Here is a 20,651-nt window from a genome sequence, read left to right as displayed (position 1 = left end):
TCTTCAATGAAGTGTTTTTTGTCTTTCAACAATAGACAACTCGTTTTCGTGCAAAACATTTTACTTGAGAAATACTGCACCAAACATCCTAGTTAGATGTAAAATTGTGCAACTAAGATCTCCTCTGCAAAATGTATGACAGATTTCTTGAGTTATCTTAGAATCATTCTGACTATTTGGACAAACAGTAATATTGCCGCTTTTTCTCATTTTTCATGCAAAGGTCTTTTAAAACCTCTTATGGATCCCTTCACGCGCCAATCCCTTTAGCGGGATTGATTTGACAACATCCAGTGAAATTGTAGTGCGCCAAATTCAAACTACAGGAATATCAATATTCAACATTCACGACAATATATGTGTAATACATCAAAATAAAGCTTAACTTCTTGTTAATCCAGCCGCTGTGTCAGATTTCAAAAAGGCTTTACGGCGAAAGCAGACCATGCGATTATCTGAGGACAGCACCTCGCATACAAACACATGAAACTCAGATTTCAACCAGGCAGGTGCGCGACAAAAGTCAGAAATAACGATATAATTAATGCCTTACCTTTGAAGATCTTCTTTTGTTGGCACTCCAAAATGTCCCAGAAACATCACAAATTGTCCTTTTGTTCGATAATGTCCTTCTTTATGTCCCAAAAATGTCCATTTATTTGGCGCGTTTGATTCAGAAATACACTGGTATCTAATAAGTTACCTGTAAACTTGGTCCAAACATTTCAAACAACGTTCCTAATTCAACCTCAGGTATTCTAAAATTTAAATCATCGATAAAATTTAAGACGGAATATACTGTGTCAATACCGGATAAAAACAACATGAAGCGCATTCCAGTTTACGCGCACCAAACAGTAGAGTCCACTTGGAGTGACACTTACACTACTTCTTCATATCTCAAAAGAAAAACATCAACCAATTTCTAAAGACTGTTGACATCTAGTGGAAGCCATAGGAACTGCAACCAGGTTCCTCATAAATAGGGCTTTCAATAGAAAACCAATGGGAAACACAATGACTTCAATTTTCTTTCCCCTGGATGGATTGTGCTCGGGGTTTTGCCTGCCAAATCAGTTCTGTTATGCTCACAGACATTATTCTAACAGTTTTAGAAACTTCAGAGTGTTTTCTATCCAAATCTACTAAGTATATGCATATCCTAGCTTCTGGGCCTGAGTAGCAGGCAGTTTACTTTGGGCATGCTTTTCATCCGGACGTGAAAATACTGCCCCCTAGCCCAAAGAGGTATTTTAAGGGAGTATGCGAGCACACTCTTTCGGCTAGGCGCTGGTCGAACCGAAACAAGCGGAAGAGTTAAGACCAGTTTATCGTAAGTTGAGACAATATTCTTTCCCCCTCTCCCAATACAATCTATACTCTACTTTCCCAAGTAACTGTTCTTTTCTAGGAAATAAAGCTATAAGTAGCCAATTCCAATGGGCTAAATGTACACTGAAAGACAATACAAAATAGGAAATATGGCATGTATGTCAATAACTGTTCTATGGCAGGTGTGTGTGTGAGAGATGGGAGTGTGAAGGAAGGTGAATATGAATATGTGTAGGAGGAGGGGAAAGAATAGGTTTGTGGATCCATAGGGTACAGTTGAAGTCAGAAGTTGACATACACCTTAGCCAAATACATTTAAACTCACTTTTTCACAATTCCTGACATTTAATCCAAGTAGAAATTCAGTTTTAGGTCAGTTAGGATCACCACTTCATTTTAAGAATGTAAAATGTCAGAATAATAGTAGAGAGAATGATTTATTTCAGCTTTTATTTCTTTCATCACAATCCCAGTGGGTCAGAAGTTTACATACACTCAATTAGTATTTGTAGCGTTGCCTTTAAATTGTTTAACTTGGGTCAAACCTTCCACAAGCTTCCCGCAATAAGTTGGGCGAATTTTGGCCCATTCCTCCTAACAGAGCTGGTGTAACTGAGTCAGGTTTGTAGGCCTCCTACTCGCACGTGCATTTTCAGTTCTACCCACAAATTTTCTATAGTATTGAGGTCAGGACTTTGTGATGGCCACTCCAATACCTTGACTTTGTTGTCCTTAAGCCCTTTTGCCACAACTTTGGAAGTATGCTTCGGGTCAATGTCCATTTGGAAGACCCATTTGCAACCAAGCTTTAACTTCCTGACTGATGTCTTGAGATGTTACTTCAATATATCCACATAATTTTCCTCCCTCATGATGCCATCCATTTTGTGATGTGCACCAGTCCCTCATGCAGCAAAGCACCCCCACAACATGATGCTGCCACCCCCGTGCTTCACGGTTGGGATGGTGTTCTTTGGCTTGCAAGCCTCCCCCTTTTTCCTCCAAACATAACAATGGTCATTATGGCCAAACAGTTCTGTTTTTGTTTCATCAGACCAGAGGACATTTCTCCAAAAACTACGATCTTTGTCCCCATGTGCAGGTGCGAACTGGTTTTGGAGCAGTGGCTTCTTCCTTGCTGAGTGGCCTTTCAGGTTATTTCGACATCAAGCATTCATCAAGTTAGACAGACATAGCAATAAAAAAGGGAAAATCAAGGAACCTCCAAAGAGGCTGAACATTTTTATCTCTACAAATATTTTACAGGACACCTGGAGATTATTATTCCCAACTACTAAAACCTTTACCATTACAAATGTAGACTTAGAGGACAGAGAAAAGACGATTCCCCCAAAAAATTGGGATGCTTTTAAGGCATACATTAGTGGAATGATAATCTCATACTCTGCAAAAGTAAATTCTGAGTTAGAAATTAAAATTAAAGAATGAGAAAAATAAATCACTATCTTAGAGAAGTGTGGGGTGCTGCCTTAATCGACATCCACGTCATCGGCGCCCGGGGAGCAGTTGTTGTTGGGGGTTAACTGCCTTGCTCAAGGGCAGAACGACAAATTTCTCCACCTTGCTGGCTCGGGGATTCGAACCAGCAACCTTTTGGTTACTGGCACAACGCTCTTAACCGCTACCTGCCACATTCATATTAATCAAACAGGGTTTATTAAAATAGACACAGCGCCTTCAGAAAGTATTCATACCCCTTGACTTATTCCACATTTTGTTGTTTTAGAGCTTGAATTCAATTTTTTTTTTTTTTCACATCTACACACAATACTCCACAATGACAAAGTGAAAACATGTTGTTTTTTTACTATTTTTGCAACTATCTAATTTACACAAGTTTTCAACCCCTGAGTCAATACATCACCTTCAGCAGTAATTACAGCTGTGAGTCTTTCTTTTGAAAAATCTTCAAGTTCTATCAAGTTGGTTGTTGATCATTGCTAGACCGACATTTTCAAGGTTTGCCATAGATTTTTTAAAGTCAAAACTATAAATAGGCCACTCAGGAACATTCAATGTCATCTTGATAAGCAATTCCAGTGAATATTTAGCCTTGTGTTTTAGGTTATTGTCCTGCTGAAAGGTTCATTTGTCTCCCAGTGTCTGTTGGAAAGCAGACTGAAACAGGTTTTCCTCTATGGTTTTGCCTGTGCTTAGCTCTTTTCCATTTATTTGTATCCTACAACACTCCCTAGTTCTTGCTGATGACAAGCATACCCATAACATGATATAACCAACACCATGCTTGAAAATATGAAGAGTGGTACTCAGTGATGTGTTGTGTTTGATTTTCCCCAAACATAATACTTTGTATTCAGGACATAACGTTTTTTTTCTTAGCCAATTTTTTTTGCAGTTTTAATTTAATGCTCTATTGCAAACAGGATGCATGTTTTTGAAAATTGTATTCTGTACTGGCTTTTTCACGCTGTCATTTAGGTTAGTATTGTGGAGTAACTACATTGTTGTTGAGCCATTCTCAGTTATCTCTTTTCACAGCCATTAAACTCTGTAACTGTTTTAAAGTCACCATTGAGCTCATGGTGAAATCCCTGAGCGGTTTCCTTTCTCTCTGGCAACTGAGTTAGGAAGGACACCTGTATCTTTGTAGTGACTGAGTGTATTGATACATCATCCAGAGTTTAATTAATAACTTCACCATGCTCAAAGGGATATTCAATGTCAGCTTTTTTTTAAAATCTACTAATAAGTGCCCTTCTTTGCAAGGCATTGGAAAACCTCCCTGGTCTTTGTGGTTGAATCTATCACGCCCTGTCTCCACCCCCTCCAGGTGTCGCTTATTTTCCCCGGTGTATTTATCCCTGTGTTTCCTGTCTCTCTGTGCCAGTTCGTCTTGTATGTTCAAGTCAACCAGTGTGTTTTTCCCGTGCGCCTGCTTTTTCTTTTCTCTTTTTGCTAGTCCTCCCGGTTTTGACCCTTGCCTGTTTCTGGACACTGTACTCGCCTGCCTGACCATTCTGCCTGCCTTGACCTCGAGCCTGCCTGCCACTCTGTACCTCCTGGACTCTGAACTGCTTTTGACCTTTTGTCTGTCCACGACCATTCTCTTGCCTGCCCTTTTGGATTATAATAAATATCAAAGACTCAAACCATCTGCCTCCTGTGTCTGCATCTGGGTCTCACCTTGTGCCCTTATAGAATCTGGGTTTGAAATTCACTGCTCAACTGAGGGACCTTACAGATAAGTGTGGGGTACAGAAATTAGGCAGTCATAAAACAATTATGGTAGCCCTTTCCTGCAGTCATAATTAATAAACGTTATTTAAAAAACCCGCTGAAAATCTGCTTGTCAAACGATGTACAGTACCAGTCAAAAGTTTGGACACACCTACTCATTCAAGATTCTTCAAAATAGCCACCCTTGCCTTGACAGCTTTGCACACTCTTGGCATTCTCTCAACCAGCTTCATGGGGTACAGTAGTCACCTGGAATACATTACAATTAACAGGTGTGCCTTGTTAAAAGTTAATTTGTGGAATTTCTTTCCTTAACTGGCTCTCACGAGGACCGACACAGGAAAGACCCAGAGTTACCTCTGCTGAGGATAAGTTTATTAGAGTTAACTGCACCTCAGACTGCAGCCCAAAAGAATGCTTCACAGTTCAAGTAATAGACATTTCAACATCAACTGTTCAGAGGAGACCGCGTAAATCAGGCCTTCATGGTCGAATTGATGCACAGAAACCAGTACTATAAATATTATTTTTTTTAAACCTGGAATGAGTAGGTGTCCAAACTTTTGACTGGTACTGTGTATATAAAGTGTAATATTTAGATGCAAACTCAAAATTGAATACATTTCAACTCTATAACTGACATGGTACAGGAGTCTTCTTTTTAGGCCCATATCCATGTGTGTGAGGTGTATACTTGTTTCAAAGTAGATTTGTTTAAGACTACCAAGAAACAGTGTCTGACCCTGATTTAGCCTACTTCAGTAAAAGGTAAAACACTATTGCAAACAGAGTCCATGCAACTTATTATGTGACTTGTTAAGCCCATTTTTACTTCTGAACTTATTTAGGCTTACCATAACAAAGGGGTTGAATATTTATTGACTCAATACATTTCAACTTTTAAATCGATTTGTAAAAAATTCTAAAAGCATATTTCCACTTTGACATTAGAAATTCCCCAGGGCAGCTGTCTAGGCCCCTTACTTTTTTCAATCTTTACTAACGACATGCCACTGGCTTTGAGTAAAGCCAATGTGTTTATGTATGTGGAAGACTCAACACTATACACGTCAGCTACTACAGCGACTGAAATGACTGCAACACTCAACAAGGAGCTGCAGTTAGTTTCAGAATGGGTGGCCAGGATTGTAAACTGTCATGGTCAAAACATATGTATACAAGCTAAGATGGGGAGAAGTCTGTCCATAATAAAGTGCTGCTCTAACTTCTTAACAGCACTATTAACAAGGCCCTTGGATGTACACAGAGCTAACATTAATAATATGCATATCATTCTCTCCTGGCTAAGTGAAGGAGAGATTGACTTCATCACTACTTGTATTTGTGAGAGGTATTGACATGTTGAATGCACGAGCTGTCTGTTTGAACTACTGGCACACAGCTCGGACACCCATGCATACCCCACAAGACATGCTACCAGAGGTCTCTTCACAGTCCCTAAGTCCAGAACAGAGGATGGGAGGCATGCAGTTCTAAATAGACCCATGACTACATGGAACTCTATTCCAAATCAAGTAACTGATGCAAGCAGTAAAATTAGATTTAAAAAATAGATAAAATACACCTTATGGAACAGCAGGGACTGTGAAGCAACACAAACATAGGCACAGACACATGCATACACACACAATAATATATGCACTCTCCATACACATGGGTTTTTTTCTGATGTAGATATGTGCTAGTGGAGTAAGGGCCTGAGGGAATAGTATGTTGTGAAATCTGTTATGAATGTATTGTAATGTTTTTGAAATTGTATAACTGCCTTAATTGTACTGGACCCCAAGAAGAGTAGCTGCTGCCTTGGCATAAACTAATGGGGATCCATAATAAATACAAATACAAATGATGGGGTATTGTGTGTAGGCCAGTGACAAAAAAAAAACACAATTAAAACAATTTTACATTCAGGCTGTAAGACAAAATGTGTAAAAAGTCAAGGGGTGTGAATACTTTCTGAAGGCACTGTAAGTGTAAAACCAACAAGGACTCAATAGTTCATGCCTTCTGAGAGTGATATGAAATCCAAAAGTTATGGGCGGAATTAGAAAGTTGGCTGTTAGAAGTTTTACAATGTAAGTTTACTTTTAATCTGTCTATATGCATATTTCAAGACATGGCATATGAGGGTGCGATAAGATACCCAATGGGGTAGACCATACTTTTCTCGTCAATGATTTTGAAAAGAACTCTACTTAAAAACTGGAAATGATCCTCCATCACAACAACAACAGCTGATGAATCAAAAGTGTTATTATTTAAATATTTTAAAGGTGTGGGCTACAAAGAATAAGAACAGTGTAATTTGAGGCCATGTGGCATAGTGCTACAAGCACTGGAAAGTTCCAGGGGATGAAGGGGGAGTGTAGTTGTGAGACATATGTGATGTGAGTGTTTGCGGTGGGAACAGGAAATACGTACAACAACAAGAATATATTTTTTTTCAGGTAACTTGCACCTTCCCACCTGCCATACTCAAAAAATTAGGGGTTCAGCAAGGGTTCTTCTAAGATCCTCAAAGTTCTTCAAAGAACCTTAGGGTTCTTGGCACTGAAAATGCCCCCAAAACGTTATTCCAAGAACCCTATAGGAAGTGGGGTTCATCGAGGAACCTCCTAGTTGGTGGGGGTTCTTAGAGGAACCTAACGGCCCAACTGAAAGATTTGGATTTGAATTTGAAAGTACAGCAGGCACTTAACTGAAATATTTAAAGATCTCAGTTTAAGGTAAGGTTTGTCCCTTGTATGATCTAAACTGATATTGTTTTATGATGATACCAACAATCTTTTCATATTTGTGCAAATCTTTCTAAAACAGAAAATCGACACAATTCACTGGATATCAATCAACAAAGAGGTAAGAATATGTAGGCTATACGAATATGTTCAAGGCTAGCTGTATTGGGTGCAGATGACTGAACTGCTCACTTTTGTGTCTGTAGGTATACAGAGGAGGAGGCATACAAAGGTATGTCAATAGGTATTGATAATGTTGTCATGCAGATCACACTTACCATCCTCCTCCCTTATCTCTTCAATGAATATCCCACAGGCCTCTACATTATGGACAAATTATGTGTATGACAACCATTATCAAAATAGTTTTTTTCTCTCACATTTACCACAAAAAACACAGCTGTGTGCATGTTTTGATAATCATCTGTATAATTACTATTTTTGGGATTCACAGACTTCACCCTCCCTACACTTCTGATTTTAACAGGAAACCTGTTCGATCACCATGCACTGCAAAATCATTCTGGCTATGGATACGGAGAACATCTGCAGACACTGCCAGTACCCAATTACAGTTGTTACTGTGGATCTCTCCACTCAAGAACAATCTCTACTATCTACTCTGGAACACATAGACTCTGACCTGTGCAATGAGCCAAACGGATTAAAGAATCCTACAGTACCCAAACACCCTCTTTCTCTCTCTCTCTCGCTCTCTCTCACACACACGCACACACTGTGCAGTAATTAGAATCCATAGAGCAGCTTTAAGTGATACAGTCTACTGTGCTCACCCCTCCTCTGCCTCTCTCCATCACTTTCTCTGTGTTGTCTGTTGCTGTCTCTCGTCTGCCCTCTTCTGTTGCTGTCTCTTATTCTTCTATGTTGCTGTCTCTCGTCTGCCCTCTTCTGTTGCTGTCTCTTATTCTTCTATGTTGCTGTCTCTCGTCTGCCCTCTTCTGTTGCTGTCTCTTATTCTTCTATGTTGCGGTCTCTTATTCTTCTATGTTGCTGTCTCTCGTCTGCCCTCTTCTGTTGCTGTTTATGTTGCTGTCTCTTGTCTACCCTCCTTTCTCGTCCTGTCCTGGATGTAAAAAGTGTAAAAGAAACAATTGTTTTAATAGTAATTTCTCTGGCCTTTTTACCTCAGCTATTCTTTGTAAACTATGTTTAACTTTTTCACTGTCTGTATTTCACCTCTTAGAATTTGTGCAAATATATACAACTAATTAGAATCTATAAAGCAGCTTGAAGTGCTACAGTCTGTGTGCTCAACTCACCTCTGTTCTCTCTCCATCTGCCCTCTTCTGTCACTTTCTCTGTGTCTTGTCTGTTGCTGTCTCAGGTTCTTGTTTCTTACTGTGTTCTTTGTCTATCCTCTTCTGTTATGGACTGTTATGTTTTTGTAGTGTCTCTCTACATCTCCATCATATCCTACTCTTCTGTTGTCTGTCTCTTTGTCTTCTCTCGAGTGTCTCTTTAGTTTTGCAATCCAAAACAGTCAAGGGGATACTGTGGTAACTTAACTTGTTTTGGCCTGTATCAGGGTCACCTAAATCATCGTCTTCCCTTCCATTTGCCTCTGGCTGCTGCTGTTCTAAATGCTCCACTGGTCTGCTGTTCTCATCTGTCCTCCTTGGCTCATCTGAAAGGTATCAAGGTAGAGGTGCAACATGTCATTAGTTCGTTTTAAAGGGTGACGGCACGACCTGATTTGACCTCCTTTTAGATTTGGTTAATTAAGAAATGCTAACAGCTATGATTGAATTCAAACGTGTGTTGGTTTCAGGGTGTGATTTGATGAGTGCGTGGGTAGGTGGGAAGAGCCAAATTATTTCCCCAATTAGCTTTAGCTGACTGGTGTGCAACCTGACTTTGGCTTTGGATAGTCTTGTCCCGGGATTAGTTAGGGACCGTCAATAAATTACACAATGTAAATTAGACAATATTTTCATGCTGCACATCTTTTAGTTTTCTCATTAAATGCGTTCATTATTTGTTTATACATTTCTACAATTTGTAGTTGGTTTGAGGTTTTTAAGTCATTGAAATTTGGAGCTATTGGAATATTTACATATTGTCCCATGTACATTGTGTAATTTATCAAATGGTCCCTAACTAACCCCATAGGGATATTTCTGCATAACAGCGCAACACAACTCCAAACATGACAGATAAGAAGCTACGTAGCCTGTAGGCTATATGAATATAAAGTGACATGAGCCCAAAAAAGATTACCTTTGGAATGGCATAAGTTATAAGAACTCTAAGGTTAATTTGATTTTGTCAGTTCTACCAGCTAATGTGAGATTTTTAGATTACTATGTATTTTTCAATGTTTTGTTCACCTACAATCTAACCACAAAGCTGGCCATCTTTTCTCCTCTCTTTCTGGCTGCCCCCCCCCCCCTTCCCTTCTAAGTTCAAGTTTGTTTATTCGTCATATACACATGATAAACATGGAGTACACAGTGCAATGAAATACTTACTTGCAGGTTGACCTCTCGACAATGCAACATCAACAGAAAAAGTAAGTGTCAAATAAATAAAGAGAAATACAAATAAAAGCTCAATGAAATAATTTCACCAATTCCATAATGGCCAGTTTTTTACAAATAGTTACATAACCTATATGGAAATAACACACATGAGCCAAACATGTTTACCTGTAGAATGGAACAGGTTATAGGACCTCTATAATTCATTTCATTTTGTCAGTTCTACTTCCTCAACATTGCTAATGTTAAACAGGGTTAAAAATGCTTTAGTATAGTTCAGCTTCAGTCCACAGGGGGGCATTTTGCTGAGTCACATTGACATCTAACCGGTGCTGTAGGGATGGTCAAGGGGCGAGCGGTCCACTGTGTTGAGAAATCGCGACCAATCACAGCAGGCACCGCGTCACTCCAGGGGCTTCTTGCAGTGCCTACTACTGCCTAGTGCAGTATATTGTATTGTTAATTTTTTTCATTAACATTTGTCAGTAAAAAATGTATTTGGTTATGGAAACTCAGACTCATAAGGGGGTGGACATCAAAAGGTTGGGGGCTGGATCAAAAACATCCGGGGCTGAATCCCTGGAGCCCAGGCCAAATGACGCCACTGGTTTTACTCTCACTTGGAGAGAACACCCTGTCCCTCTTCATATGTCAAAAATTATAAATGATTTGGCCTAGATCTTTTTTATTTTTTATTTAACAAATACTAGTTACCCACTTGGCTGAATCTAAATTAATTCCAGAACGGTTAACATGTAGAGTTCCAACTTGTCAACGGGAAGCCCTGTTGAGTGGGCTAGATGGAAAGCCATCAATATCCCTGGCTTGTCAATCTGTGGAATAGGCTCCAGTGCGTAGCAGAAATTGATATTTTCTGTTGGCACGTAAATCCCTTCCACACGGTTCATGACACAAATGTTCCCGGCGTTCAACACAATCAGAACACCTAATGCCTTGATCTTAAATACATCCTGGGTGTTTCTAGAACTTATTCTATTTTACCCAAAACTGCAAAGTGGGCCTTGTGGGCAGTCTGTGTTAATGACAAATGTATTTATATATATTTTTTTTAAACAAAGGTTTTTCCACCATCAATTAAAGGCTTATTGGTTTCACTCATTTAAGACTTACATGAAGTGCCTCCATTAAGTCTTCACACCCCTTGACTTTTCCCACATTTTGTTGTTACAAAGTGGGATTAAAAATGTCAATACATTAGAATCACTTACAACTGAGTCTTTCTAGGTAAATCCAAGCGCTTTCCACACCTGGATTGTGCAACATGTGCCAGTTATTATTTCCAAATTCTGTCAAATTGTTGATTGCTTAACAGTGGAGGCTGCTAAGGGGAGGACGGCTCATAATAATGGATGGAATGGAATGTGATCAAGCAAATGGAAACTGCAATCTGTTTCATACCACGCCATTGACTACATTCCAACCATTATGAGCCATCCTCCCCTTAGCAGCCTCCACTGCTAGACAACCTTTCAGGTCTTGCCATAGATTTAAGCCAAACTCAGGAACAGTCATAGATTTGGCCTTATGTTTTAGGTTAAGGACTTGAATACTTGACTCAAGACACGTCAGCGTTAAATTTTTTATTCATTTGTAAAGATTTTTAAAAAACAATCCCACTTTGACATTGAGTGTAGGCCAGTGACAAAAACATGTAAATGTATTCCATTTTAACTTCAGGCTGTAACAAAATGTAAAAGGTCAAGGAGCAAAAACTTCTGAAGGCACTGTATGTAGAAAGCCACTGGCCTATGCTAAATATAAATTGCAACCCTTTAGGAAGACTGTCAATTCTGAGTAAACTGTCAGATTTACACTAGCAAATATTCTCCATGGTCCCACTCACATACCAAATCCTTGTGCTGTAGACATTGACTCTTGAAAGCTTAATAAAAAATGACAAAGATGGTGTCCAACACTTTTTAATATGGAAAATTACAGATAAGGTAAAACGCATTAGTTCATTCAAAAATACCTAACTAATCACAAGTGTAAAACAGTTAAAAACAATCTATACACAGGCAAATGTACACAATATAAAACACATACACTCTTTCAATATATTATTATTATATAGAGATTGTTTCTTTACCTTTAAAAAAAACTGGAAGCCAAGCAGCTTGAAGAGGGAGTGTTTCACCTAACTGATAATGCAATCACACTTGGGTGGAGTGAAAAGTACTGAGAATATTACACCAAAACCCAAATACATTTGGATAGGTAGTATTTTCGTTTAGTTGTTGGATCATACCATGTAAGAAACATTTTCCAGTAAATATGACAACATTGAGGAACTAAACTTGGCGTGTTAACCGTTAAGTGCCTAATGATACACATTCCAGAAGTCCCTGCACTATAGACTATTTACACGTAAGCCTGATACGTTCTCTGATATCTGACACGATTGTGTGCATCTTGATTCCCCAAAAATATGAAATTTACAAATATTATTTTTGATAAGCTGCCTTACAGCCGGTGCACAGAACCACGTTACGATGAATTTCCCATTTACGCACCCTGCAACTGTCGTAATCCAATTTACACGTGTGACAATAGAGCGCATTACGCACTTAACCACCGATCCCACCTGACTGCGTGCATTCAGGCTCGGGACTCAATTAAGTGGTAGAAGCTGGCAGCCAACGTGTGTCTGGGGGGGACAAGAAGCACTGGTATTCTTTGAGGGATCAATCCTACAAAATGGTTTAGTGACAGGAAAAGAACTACAACATTCACAAATGCAAAAAAACAGACACTCCTTCAAGCTGGCATTACTTCCACTTTGTTTACGTGTCCTATTCACTCTTTACAAAAGCAGTAGAACCAGGAGCAGGAGTGTGACCAGACTGTGGGTGGCTGTGGCCAACGTGTGTGGCCCCCCTCTGTTTTGTTGAACATGAGGAGTCCTGGGAGTGTTTTGCTTGAGTTTGCTGGGAGGAAGGGCCTTCAGATCCTCCAGAGCCCCGTAGGCTGCCATGGAGAACTCAGGGTCCCCTGTGGTGAGCAGGTCAAACACACATGACTGGAAGTATATGTCCTCCACTTGCAGGGTCTCCCTGCACTTGGCTGTGGCACGCTCCACTGTGTAGATCTGATGTGGGGGCAGTAGGGGCCCCAGCTCCGGGTTACCCCCGGAGCCCGGGAGGCGGGGGTGAAGGGGCTGGCGCCCCAGCGTGTGCTCCTTGATGAGCTCGTTGCGAGGGCACCCGTGCAGACAAAGCTGCAGCCCACTGTTCTCCTCAGAAAAGTCAAGGGTGTCCTCTGGCATGCGGATGGCAAAGGTAAGGTAGCGCCCCACTCGGCGCACTATGATGGACGTCCCAATGTAGCGGGCCTGGATCGTCACCAGGCGTCCCCCGGAGCCAACCTTTTCTACGATCCACAGACTGCCCCCCTCCCCGCCACTCCGAGAGCCATCCTGGAAGGCAGAGGGAAGGTCCTCGGTGGTGGCCTGGTACACCTTCTGTTCTGTACAGCCGTGGTACGACTTGAAGATCACCGTTATCTGGAAGAGAACAATGAAGAAACAAAGGCAAGTCAATTAATGATTCCATTGAAATCAAAATTGAATTATGAAAATCTTACTTTCTGTAGTATTGTTTGGTGGACAACTGTTAGTACATAGTTATTATAGTTCTATGCTGATGGTAAAAGCGGTTGAAGCATTATCCTGCATAGACCCTGATTAATAACTACTAAGCAGCAGACGCCATCAGAGGCCTTCAACAGGTGTAGTACCATTTTGAGCCACAGTGTGTCAGCAGGACCTTAACTTTGTATGACATGAAGAGTTCATTTTAAAGTTTGAAAACAAACTCCAGTCTTTCGCTTGGAAAAGGTATAAGAGCTTTTGTGTAATCTGATGGAAGGAAAGCACCGTGGGCAGAAATATTCAGTATACTATTATTTTCCAGTAAATATGGACTAGAAAGCATCAGCAACACATTGGTGAGGTCTTGGACCACTAACTTGGAAATAACCAAATCCAAAGAAACGACTAGGCCAACTAATGAGTGTTCCCACATTAATCTGTGCCATCTAAAACAAATACTGTAAATGTCATAAACCATGGCACATGTATGGCTCCATACTCTTTCTTACAAGAGTGATGGATCAAAACAAACCCAGCTGTCTGATAGTCCCAGAAAATCAGAAATACCTTCCACCACAACTGCCACTGTGCCAGAGCTCTGACACGACTCTGGAGTCAAGCCTGGATTTTTAGTACTACACCAAAAAAAATTCAAGGCTTTGTCAAAGAGCTGGCTATGGTTCACTTCACAGTTAAGGGGATACTGTATTTGATGAAGGATTTTCCTTTCTGTACTCTGACAGTTGCCTCAATTCAAGCGGACGGTGGGGGCATGCGGTATTGGCGTTGCATTCCCTCCACCCATATGCACAAAAAATAATAATTTGAAATCGTTGGCTCTGAAATCTGTTCTCCCTTTAGTAGGGTTTGGTTTACTTCAAAATCATACGCAATCTAGCATAGGTTATTTACAAAAGCTCTTGAGTCTCAGCAAACTGATCTGAAAGAAACTTTCAGACCAGTCATTATCACTTTGGCTTTTATCAAATCTAGCCTATGCCTAGATGTTTTGGCCTAGGCCTATTGATCTTCGCAGAGGTCTAGGTAGTCCAAGACCCAATCCTTTGTGTATTTGCTTGTAATCTACATGAGCTAAAAAAAAAATCACTAATGAAACCAGATTATTTTAGCAAATGTGGCATGGTAAGCTAGTCTAAATTGATAGTAGCCCTACTTTTTAGTGTCTACCAAGTGCTGTATTCATCCAGTGCATATCTACAAATGTAGTAAGACAAGCTCCAAGTGTGGCCTTCAATATGAAGAACAAGGATTAAATACTGACTTCAGGATAAAATGCTATTAAGATAAACCAAACAAATCAGTAGAATAAAAAATGTAAAATCAAAAAAAAATCTAATTATTCCAAGAAAAATATCTGTTCATTATTTGACTGCAGCGGAGAATTTTTTTCTAATAAAAAAAAATATATCAAATTGTGGGAGAGGGAAATGTTGGGGCAAGCGTTAATCACTACCATATGACTGACCACCCATGTGTTAAAGGTAGAGCGCTCAAGCATGTCTGTGATCCAACACCACTAAATAGCCCTCTCTCCCCTGGTGTCTGGAAAAGGAATGAGAGGTAAAGTCAACGGAGACAACTTGAGGTGTGTGTATATCTTGAACCATTGTGTCAGTCTCCTTTCGAATTCAATGTATGACATACAGTTCAGGTACCTTTGTTAAGATTGAGGCCCTATGTTTTACTGACAGCAAAACCACCATACATGAACCCATGACTTGGCCTACCTTGCTGGTGGCGGTGGCGCTGGAGCCCAAGACAACAGGTACGTTGGTCACCTGCACCGACAGGTAACGGTTATCGATAAGAGGCCACGCCCCCTCCACCTTGCAGGTCTGGAACTCGTCGCGGAATGTCCGCAGGTGTGGGTCCCCGAATAATCCACAGTGGGCATACTTCTTTCCCTGGCCGGCAGGGCCCGAGGCCAGCACACGGCTCTCGTAGTCGCACAGCTCGGACACGACTGGCCTGGAGGTGCTAGGGGCCTTGGCCGAGGAGGTGGGTCCGTCGCTGGAGCAGTTGTGCTGGGTGAAGAGCTCTTTGATACGGAACACGGCCGAGTGGTAGACCAGGTCACCCCTGCAGCTGCGCGCCGTGCGGCGGGTACACAGGGCGTAGGCACGCAAGGCAATGCAGTAGTCCACATCGGACGGGGAGTCTTCCTGGAGACCACTAGAGGGAGAGGTAGAGGCCACGTACTCCGCATTGCAGCGCTGGATCCGGCACTGTTGGCAGTGTGCTGTAGGAAGGAGGAAACAGGGGACAGGTGTTACGTGTTTATCATTGCCAACAACAGGTGACCAGAAACAAAATGGAAGTAAAGTAATTTATTTAGATACTGAACCATTGTGTACACCGAAGCGGAAACGAGTTAAAATGGTGATGTATACGAATATGTTTGTCTGAACTCTTCCTAAGAACAAAAAATGAGGATGCAAAAACTGCTTAACACTACTCTAACGACCATATAAAATAGGTTTCCAATAGAAATCTCAGTAATTAGGGTAGTCTATTCACTGCCTTATAACTTTGTTATAATTAATTTTCTGAGTTAACATATCAGCTGTACAACCCAGCTACGTGCAGCAGGACAGTTAAACTATTACACCCATCGAGTTTACGTTCGAAAACATGGCTACTTAAAACCCAAATGCGCCAGCCCACAGGGGCATGGTACCATACGACGTCTAAGAACAAAATCAGTCAAAATTAATAGCCCACACAACTAACTATAACAGTGCACCCTTTAGCTTCACTGCTGTAGTTTGCTAAAGGGTGATGAATGCATTTTGGATTTTGCTAGGCCAATAGGAGGCGCAATAAAGGTGCACATGCTCAATGTATATGAGGTTGACTTCAGACCCAAGAGGAACTGCACAAAGAGCAGTGCTTGTTCAGCAACCGACTAACAGCTGGTCGAAGGCAAGGATGTAAGACCCAGTCAGGATCGTATAAATTCAGCACTTCCTGTGTTAAGTTATTACTCAGCACTGCATCTGGCAGTAAATATGTTTTGGGGGTAACAAGGAGACTATGTATTCCGATGTTTCACGTTTGAGAAGCCTATAGGCTTATCTTGAGGTGACAAATGCATTGCATGACATTCATTTATTGCCTCACCTGTGAAAGTGTCACATACATTACATCCACTTTAATAATACAGCCTCAACAAGACTAAAAACAGAACTATGAACAATAATCATATTCACGTTGACAGAAGACCGGATAATTAACACTAGGCCTCCAGACTTAACACCAAAAGGCATGATGAGCTTGCAATAATACAAATCGTGTCATTTTTTATTTATTTTTTCCCCAAACAGTGGGGAAAGATAATTGGTTGCAAACTGTGTGAAAACATTTTCAAGTGACTAATGCCCTACATGGGTCTCGGCAACTGTTCATCAAAACTGAGATGTCGTGTGAGAGGTCAATTTAGAAGCATTCTACATCCCTCTTCTGAATTCCGCCAATGATCCGTGTGCTTGCAGCGAGGTCACCGAACTCTGCTTAGAATGTTGTCAGTTTGGCAATCAAAGCCTACAGCGCAATCAACCACCATGTCCATCTCTTAAGGCTTTATGGTCAGACCTTGACAAGACGCAATGTTAGAACTATGTGCGGAAATGGGAAAGGATTAAGATGAGAATAGGACGAATTTGCATAGAGAGAAAAAAAATTAATAGGCGTGTGAGAACAATTTAATGGAAACAAAATATGAGGGTGGCTTTAGAATGTAAACAAGGCAAGCATGGCATATCCAGTATTATAAGAATGATCTTACGCATCCTGCTATGTACATGAATACACCAACCAAAATGCACAATAACCATGGCATAGCAGTCTACAACGTTATGGGGAAGTAAGAATTTAAAATTCAACTATCACTAACAATACCAATTTATAGGATACTGTGTTGCAATACAATTCCATTTTTGAATGTATAGCGTACAACTTTATCTGAAGTTTATCTAAGGATCTACGGTGAAAATTGTCAAAACATTACAACATATCACGAAACGATTGGACCAAAAACACATACGTCTCAAATCCCCATGTATTTATCTGTAACCACTATTGTGACTTAAACTTGTAACGTTAACTAGCCATTACGTACTTTTTCAAAGACCTTCAAAAGTTATTCAAACTAACAAATCACCACACTTACACAATGTGTCGTATCGCTCATGCATACAAAGCTCGGGCCGAAGTTTTTTAAAGTTACGATGGACACGTTCAGAGGCCGAAAAGTCTGACCAATTGTAATAACAAATGAAGCGTGAACTTAAAAAACCGTCGATTACAACTAACCACAGCGTTAACAGTTAGCAAGCTCACTTACATGTTAAAACGTGTTAGCCATGTGTCGCTACTTTACAAACATTTTCGAATACAATTTGCAAATGCGACGTGAAAAGGCTAGCAAGCTAAATGCTAATGTGCTTAATTAGCCAACTTCTACAAGTAACGTTAAACTTTATTTTAGACTTCGTGTGTGAATACATCATTAGGTATATAGCTAGCTTCGACCGTGAAAAAAAAACTGTTCGAGATATAATGCATTTAGCTGACGTTAGATACTTTGGGCAAACGGTTAGCAAACTACCTTAGATCGTGTAGTTTAGCTAGCCGCTAACTGCCCGTTTTAGGCACGCAGCAAGCTAACTCGCCGATTACCGACTTAACTTGTAACCAATCATTGTTTGACTATAACTCCAACTTAACAGAAATATACAGGGTAAACAAAATACATTCCCATGTTTCGGTTCATAACTATTCCCGAAAGCGTAAGTGTTTTTGTGAACTAGTCTCGCACCATTAACATAGCCAAGAAAGTCTTCCATCAATCATTCGGGGTGCGGGAAAAATGTTTTGCATGCACACAGGAGAACGAACATACATAATATGTTGCCTTACCTGGTCGGAGCAGCAGCGAAAGTAAAACCATCGTAAAAGTAATACAGTTCCAAAGCTGCCGCTTAGCCAAGTTTTGAGGTCCGCTTCTCCCCATGCCAATCCATTCAGTTAGAATGGAGTTCTTCGACTGCTGCTCATCGACGCTGTAGCTGCGTGAAATTAGACAAACATTCGTATTCCTTCCCAAGCGCTGTCATTCAAAAAGGGCCCAATCTTCAGGGCGGCTCTACATGGGAGGGGTCTAACAGAGTAGACGGGGCTCAGATGTGGTTGTTGGCCAATGAAATACTAATTATTCGTTAACCACTTTATATTTACATAATGCGGTTTATGGCAATCATGGGACATTGGGACTAAGCCAATGGAAAGTGTTTCTAAAGACATGAAGTCGTTTCGAAATGATCATTGTAGTAGTTGGTAGCCAGTTACAATAAGTATTCGGACAGGATAGAGCTGATGACAATTAGTTTTTCTCACATCTAATTACACTTACAACTAAAACATTTTGTTTGCAGCCTACATGATTTATCTGAAATAAATAGTAAACCTCTTTCAGGAGAGAGTTCAAGATAGGAGTTGTAGCTCTGTCCACATAGTTCCCTCTCTGCACTATAAAGCATTCAGCTGTGGCAGTTGTCCTGTTTGATCTCCCTGAGTCTCAACATAGCTGGAGAGCAAATGGCCAAATGCAAACAACCCTGTTGTTTCTCTCTGCTTAACTTAAATCATTACATTACTTTCCCTACCTTCTGAAGAAAATGCTCACCCAGGAGAACAATGGTGTCGTAAACCCTAGCATGAATAACAAAGTTAGGCATTATGTGGTAGTAAATTACCCTAGGTTTGAATAACAGATTTGTGGCATATGAACAGCATGAAGGAGTGAGCTCGCCGTGTCAAGATACTCTTGTTGCTTTGCTATTAAGTTGAAAAATTGCTGAGGAGGCAGGTCATACACACTCAGTGGTGACCTACAATCATGTATGCATCAGTGGAGGCTCATTGTAATAGCTGGAATGGAGTCAATGGAATGGTATCAACCAACAGGAAACCACAGGATTGATACCATTCCATTGACTCCATTCCAGCCATTATTATGAGCCATTCTCCCCTCAGCAGCCTCCACTGGTATGCATACATATGGGTTTACATATGTTACCCTGGATGTTGTTTCATACCTGAGGTCACTAAACATTGCCAGAGATGGTAAATCTGGTCAATGTGTAGCATTCCCCCCTAGTATTATATCTCCATAAAGATGGGCAGCTTATTAATTGAACACTCACAATACAGGAGAGACATTCTCCACAAATTATTTTCTCTCAGCTAACTGCTGCTATTATTTTTTCCATTACATTTTCAGTTAGCAACTTGTATGTTACTCTTTCTCTTTTTGTGGCCAACTTTCCATCCCTTGCCTTGAACAACACTTCGTCTTTCATTTGCACAGCTGAAAAGCAGGTCCATCTGCATGGAGCAGAATCATTGGGTTTTGCTCCATGGCCACCACTGTGTTTCTGTGGTTCTCATGTCATGTAAATGTAGGGTTTTTAATGGACAACTAATTAGCCAATCAAATATCGGTGTAAAGAAGATCAACAATCATACTCGGCATAATTCTGTAATTGGATTTAAAATTGAATTTACTCAGACAAATTTAACATTCTGTGCGTCAGGCTGCATACCTCTTTTTACTTTATTAGAAGCAACTGAATTATTATACTGCTCAATTTGAGTGGAGGCTGCTGAGGGGAGGACTGCTCATAATAATGGCTGGAACGGAGCGAATGAAATGGCATCAAAGACATGGAAACCATGTGTTTGATGTATTTGATACCATTTCACTAGCTCTGCTCCAGCCATTTCCACGAGCCCGTCCTCCCCAATTAAGATGCCACCAACCTCCTGTGCTCAATTTATACACTTGCCCCCCATTCCCCAATACACGTGTAAATATTGGACTATAAATTGTGCCTGTATTATACTTATGCTAAAATGTTTATTCTATTCTACTGCCATTTATGTTTCACTATTTCTTATTGTTGTTGCACAGACAAAAAGGAACCTGCAAGTAAGTATTTCATTGGACGATGTATACCATGCGTGTCCCAAAAACTTGTAACTTGAAACTTGAACCCAGACAGGTATTGGATCACTGGTTTCTCTATACACATGCTGGCTCCTCTGGCCCACAAAATGGTGTGATTCAGGTGCTCTGTCAGTCTTGTGAAAGGTCCTCACAGTCCTTGTTGATGTGGGGTTGATATATATATTGGAGGGGGAAATGAAGACAGCTCA

At 40.6% G+C, this 20,651-nt stretch overlaps 1 protein-coding gene across 1 annotated transcript; it reads right to left on the bottom strand.

Annotated features, from left to right (window-relative positions):
• Window positions 1-11,729: 11,729 nt before the first annotated feature.
• On the bottom strand, window positions 11,730-18,527 carry LOC120054768 (repulsive guidance molecule A-like). Its single transcript, XM_039002354.1, has 3 exons — window positions 18,354-18,527; window positions 15,164-15,675; window positions 11,730-13,328 (listed from the first exon to the last, which is right to left on the bottom strand). The coding sequence occupies exons 1-3, from the start codon at window positions 18,445-18,447 to the stop codon at window positions 12,630-12,632; spliced, it is 1,305 nt and encodes a 434-aa protein (XP_038858282.1). The 5' UTR covers window positions 18,448-18,527; the 3' UTR covers window positions 11,730-12,629.
• Between the last annotated feature and the right edge of the window lie 2,124 nt (window positions 18,528-20,651).

This window comes from Salvelinus namaycush, chromosome 10 (genome assembly GCF_016432855.1).
Source record: "Salvelinus namaycush isolate Seneca chromosome 10, SaNama_1.0, whole genome shotgun sequence".
NCBI classification, from domain to species: domain Eukaryota; kingdom Metazoa; phylum Chordata; class Actinopteri; order Salmoniformes; family Salmonidae; genus Salvelinus; species Salvelinus namaycush.
This window is presented reverse-complemented; position numbering and strand designations above follow the sequence as displayed.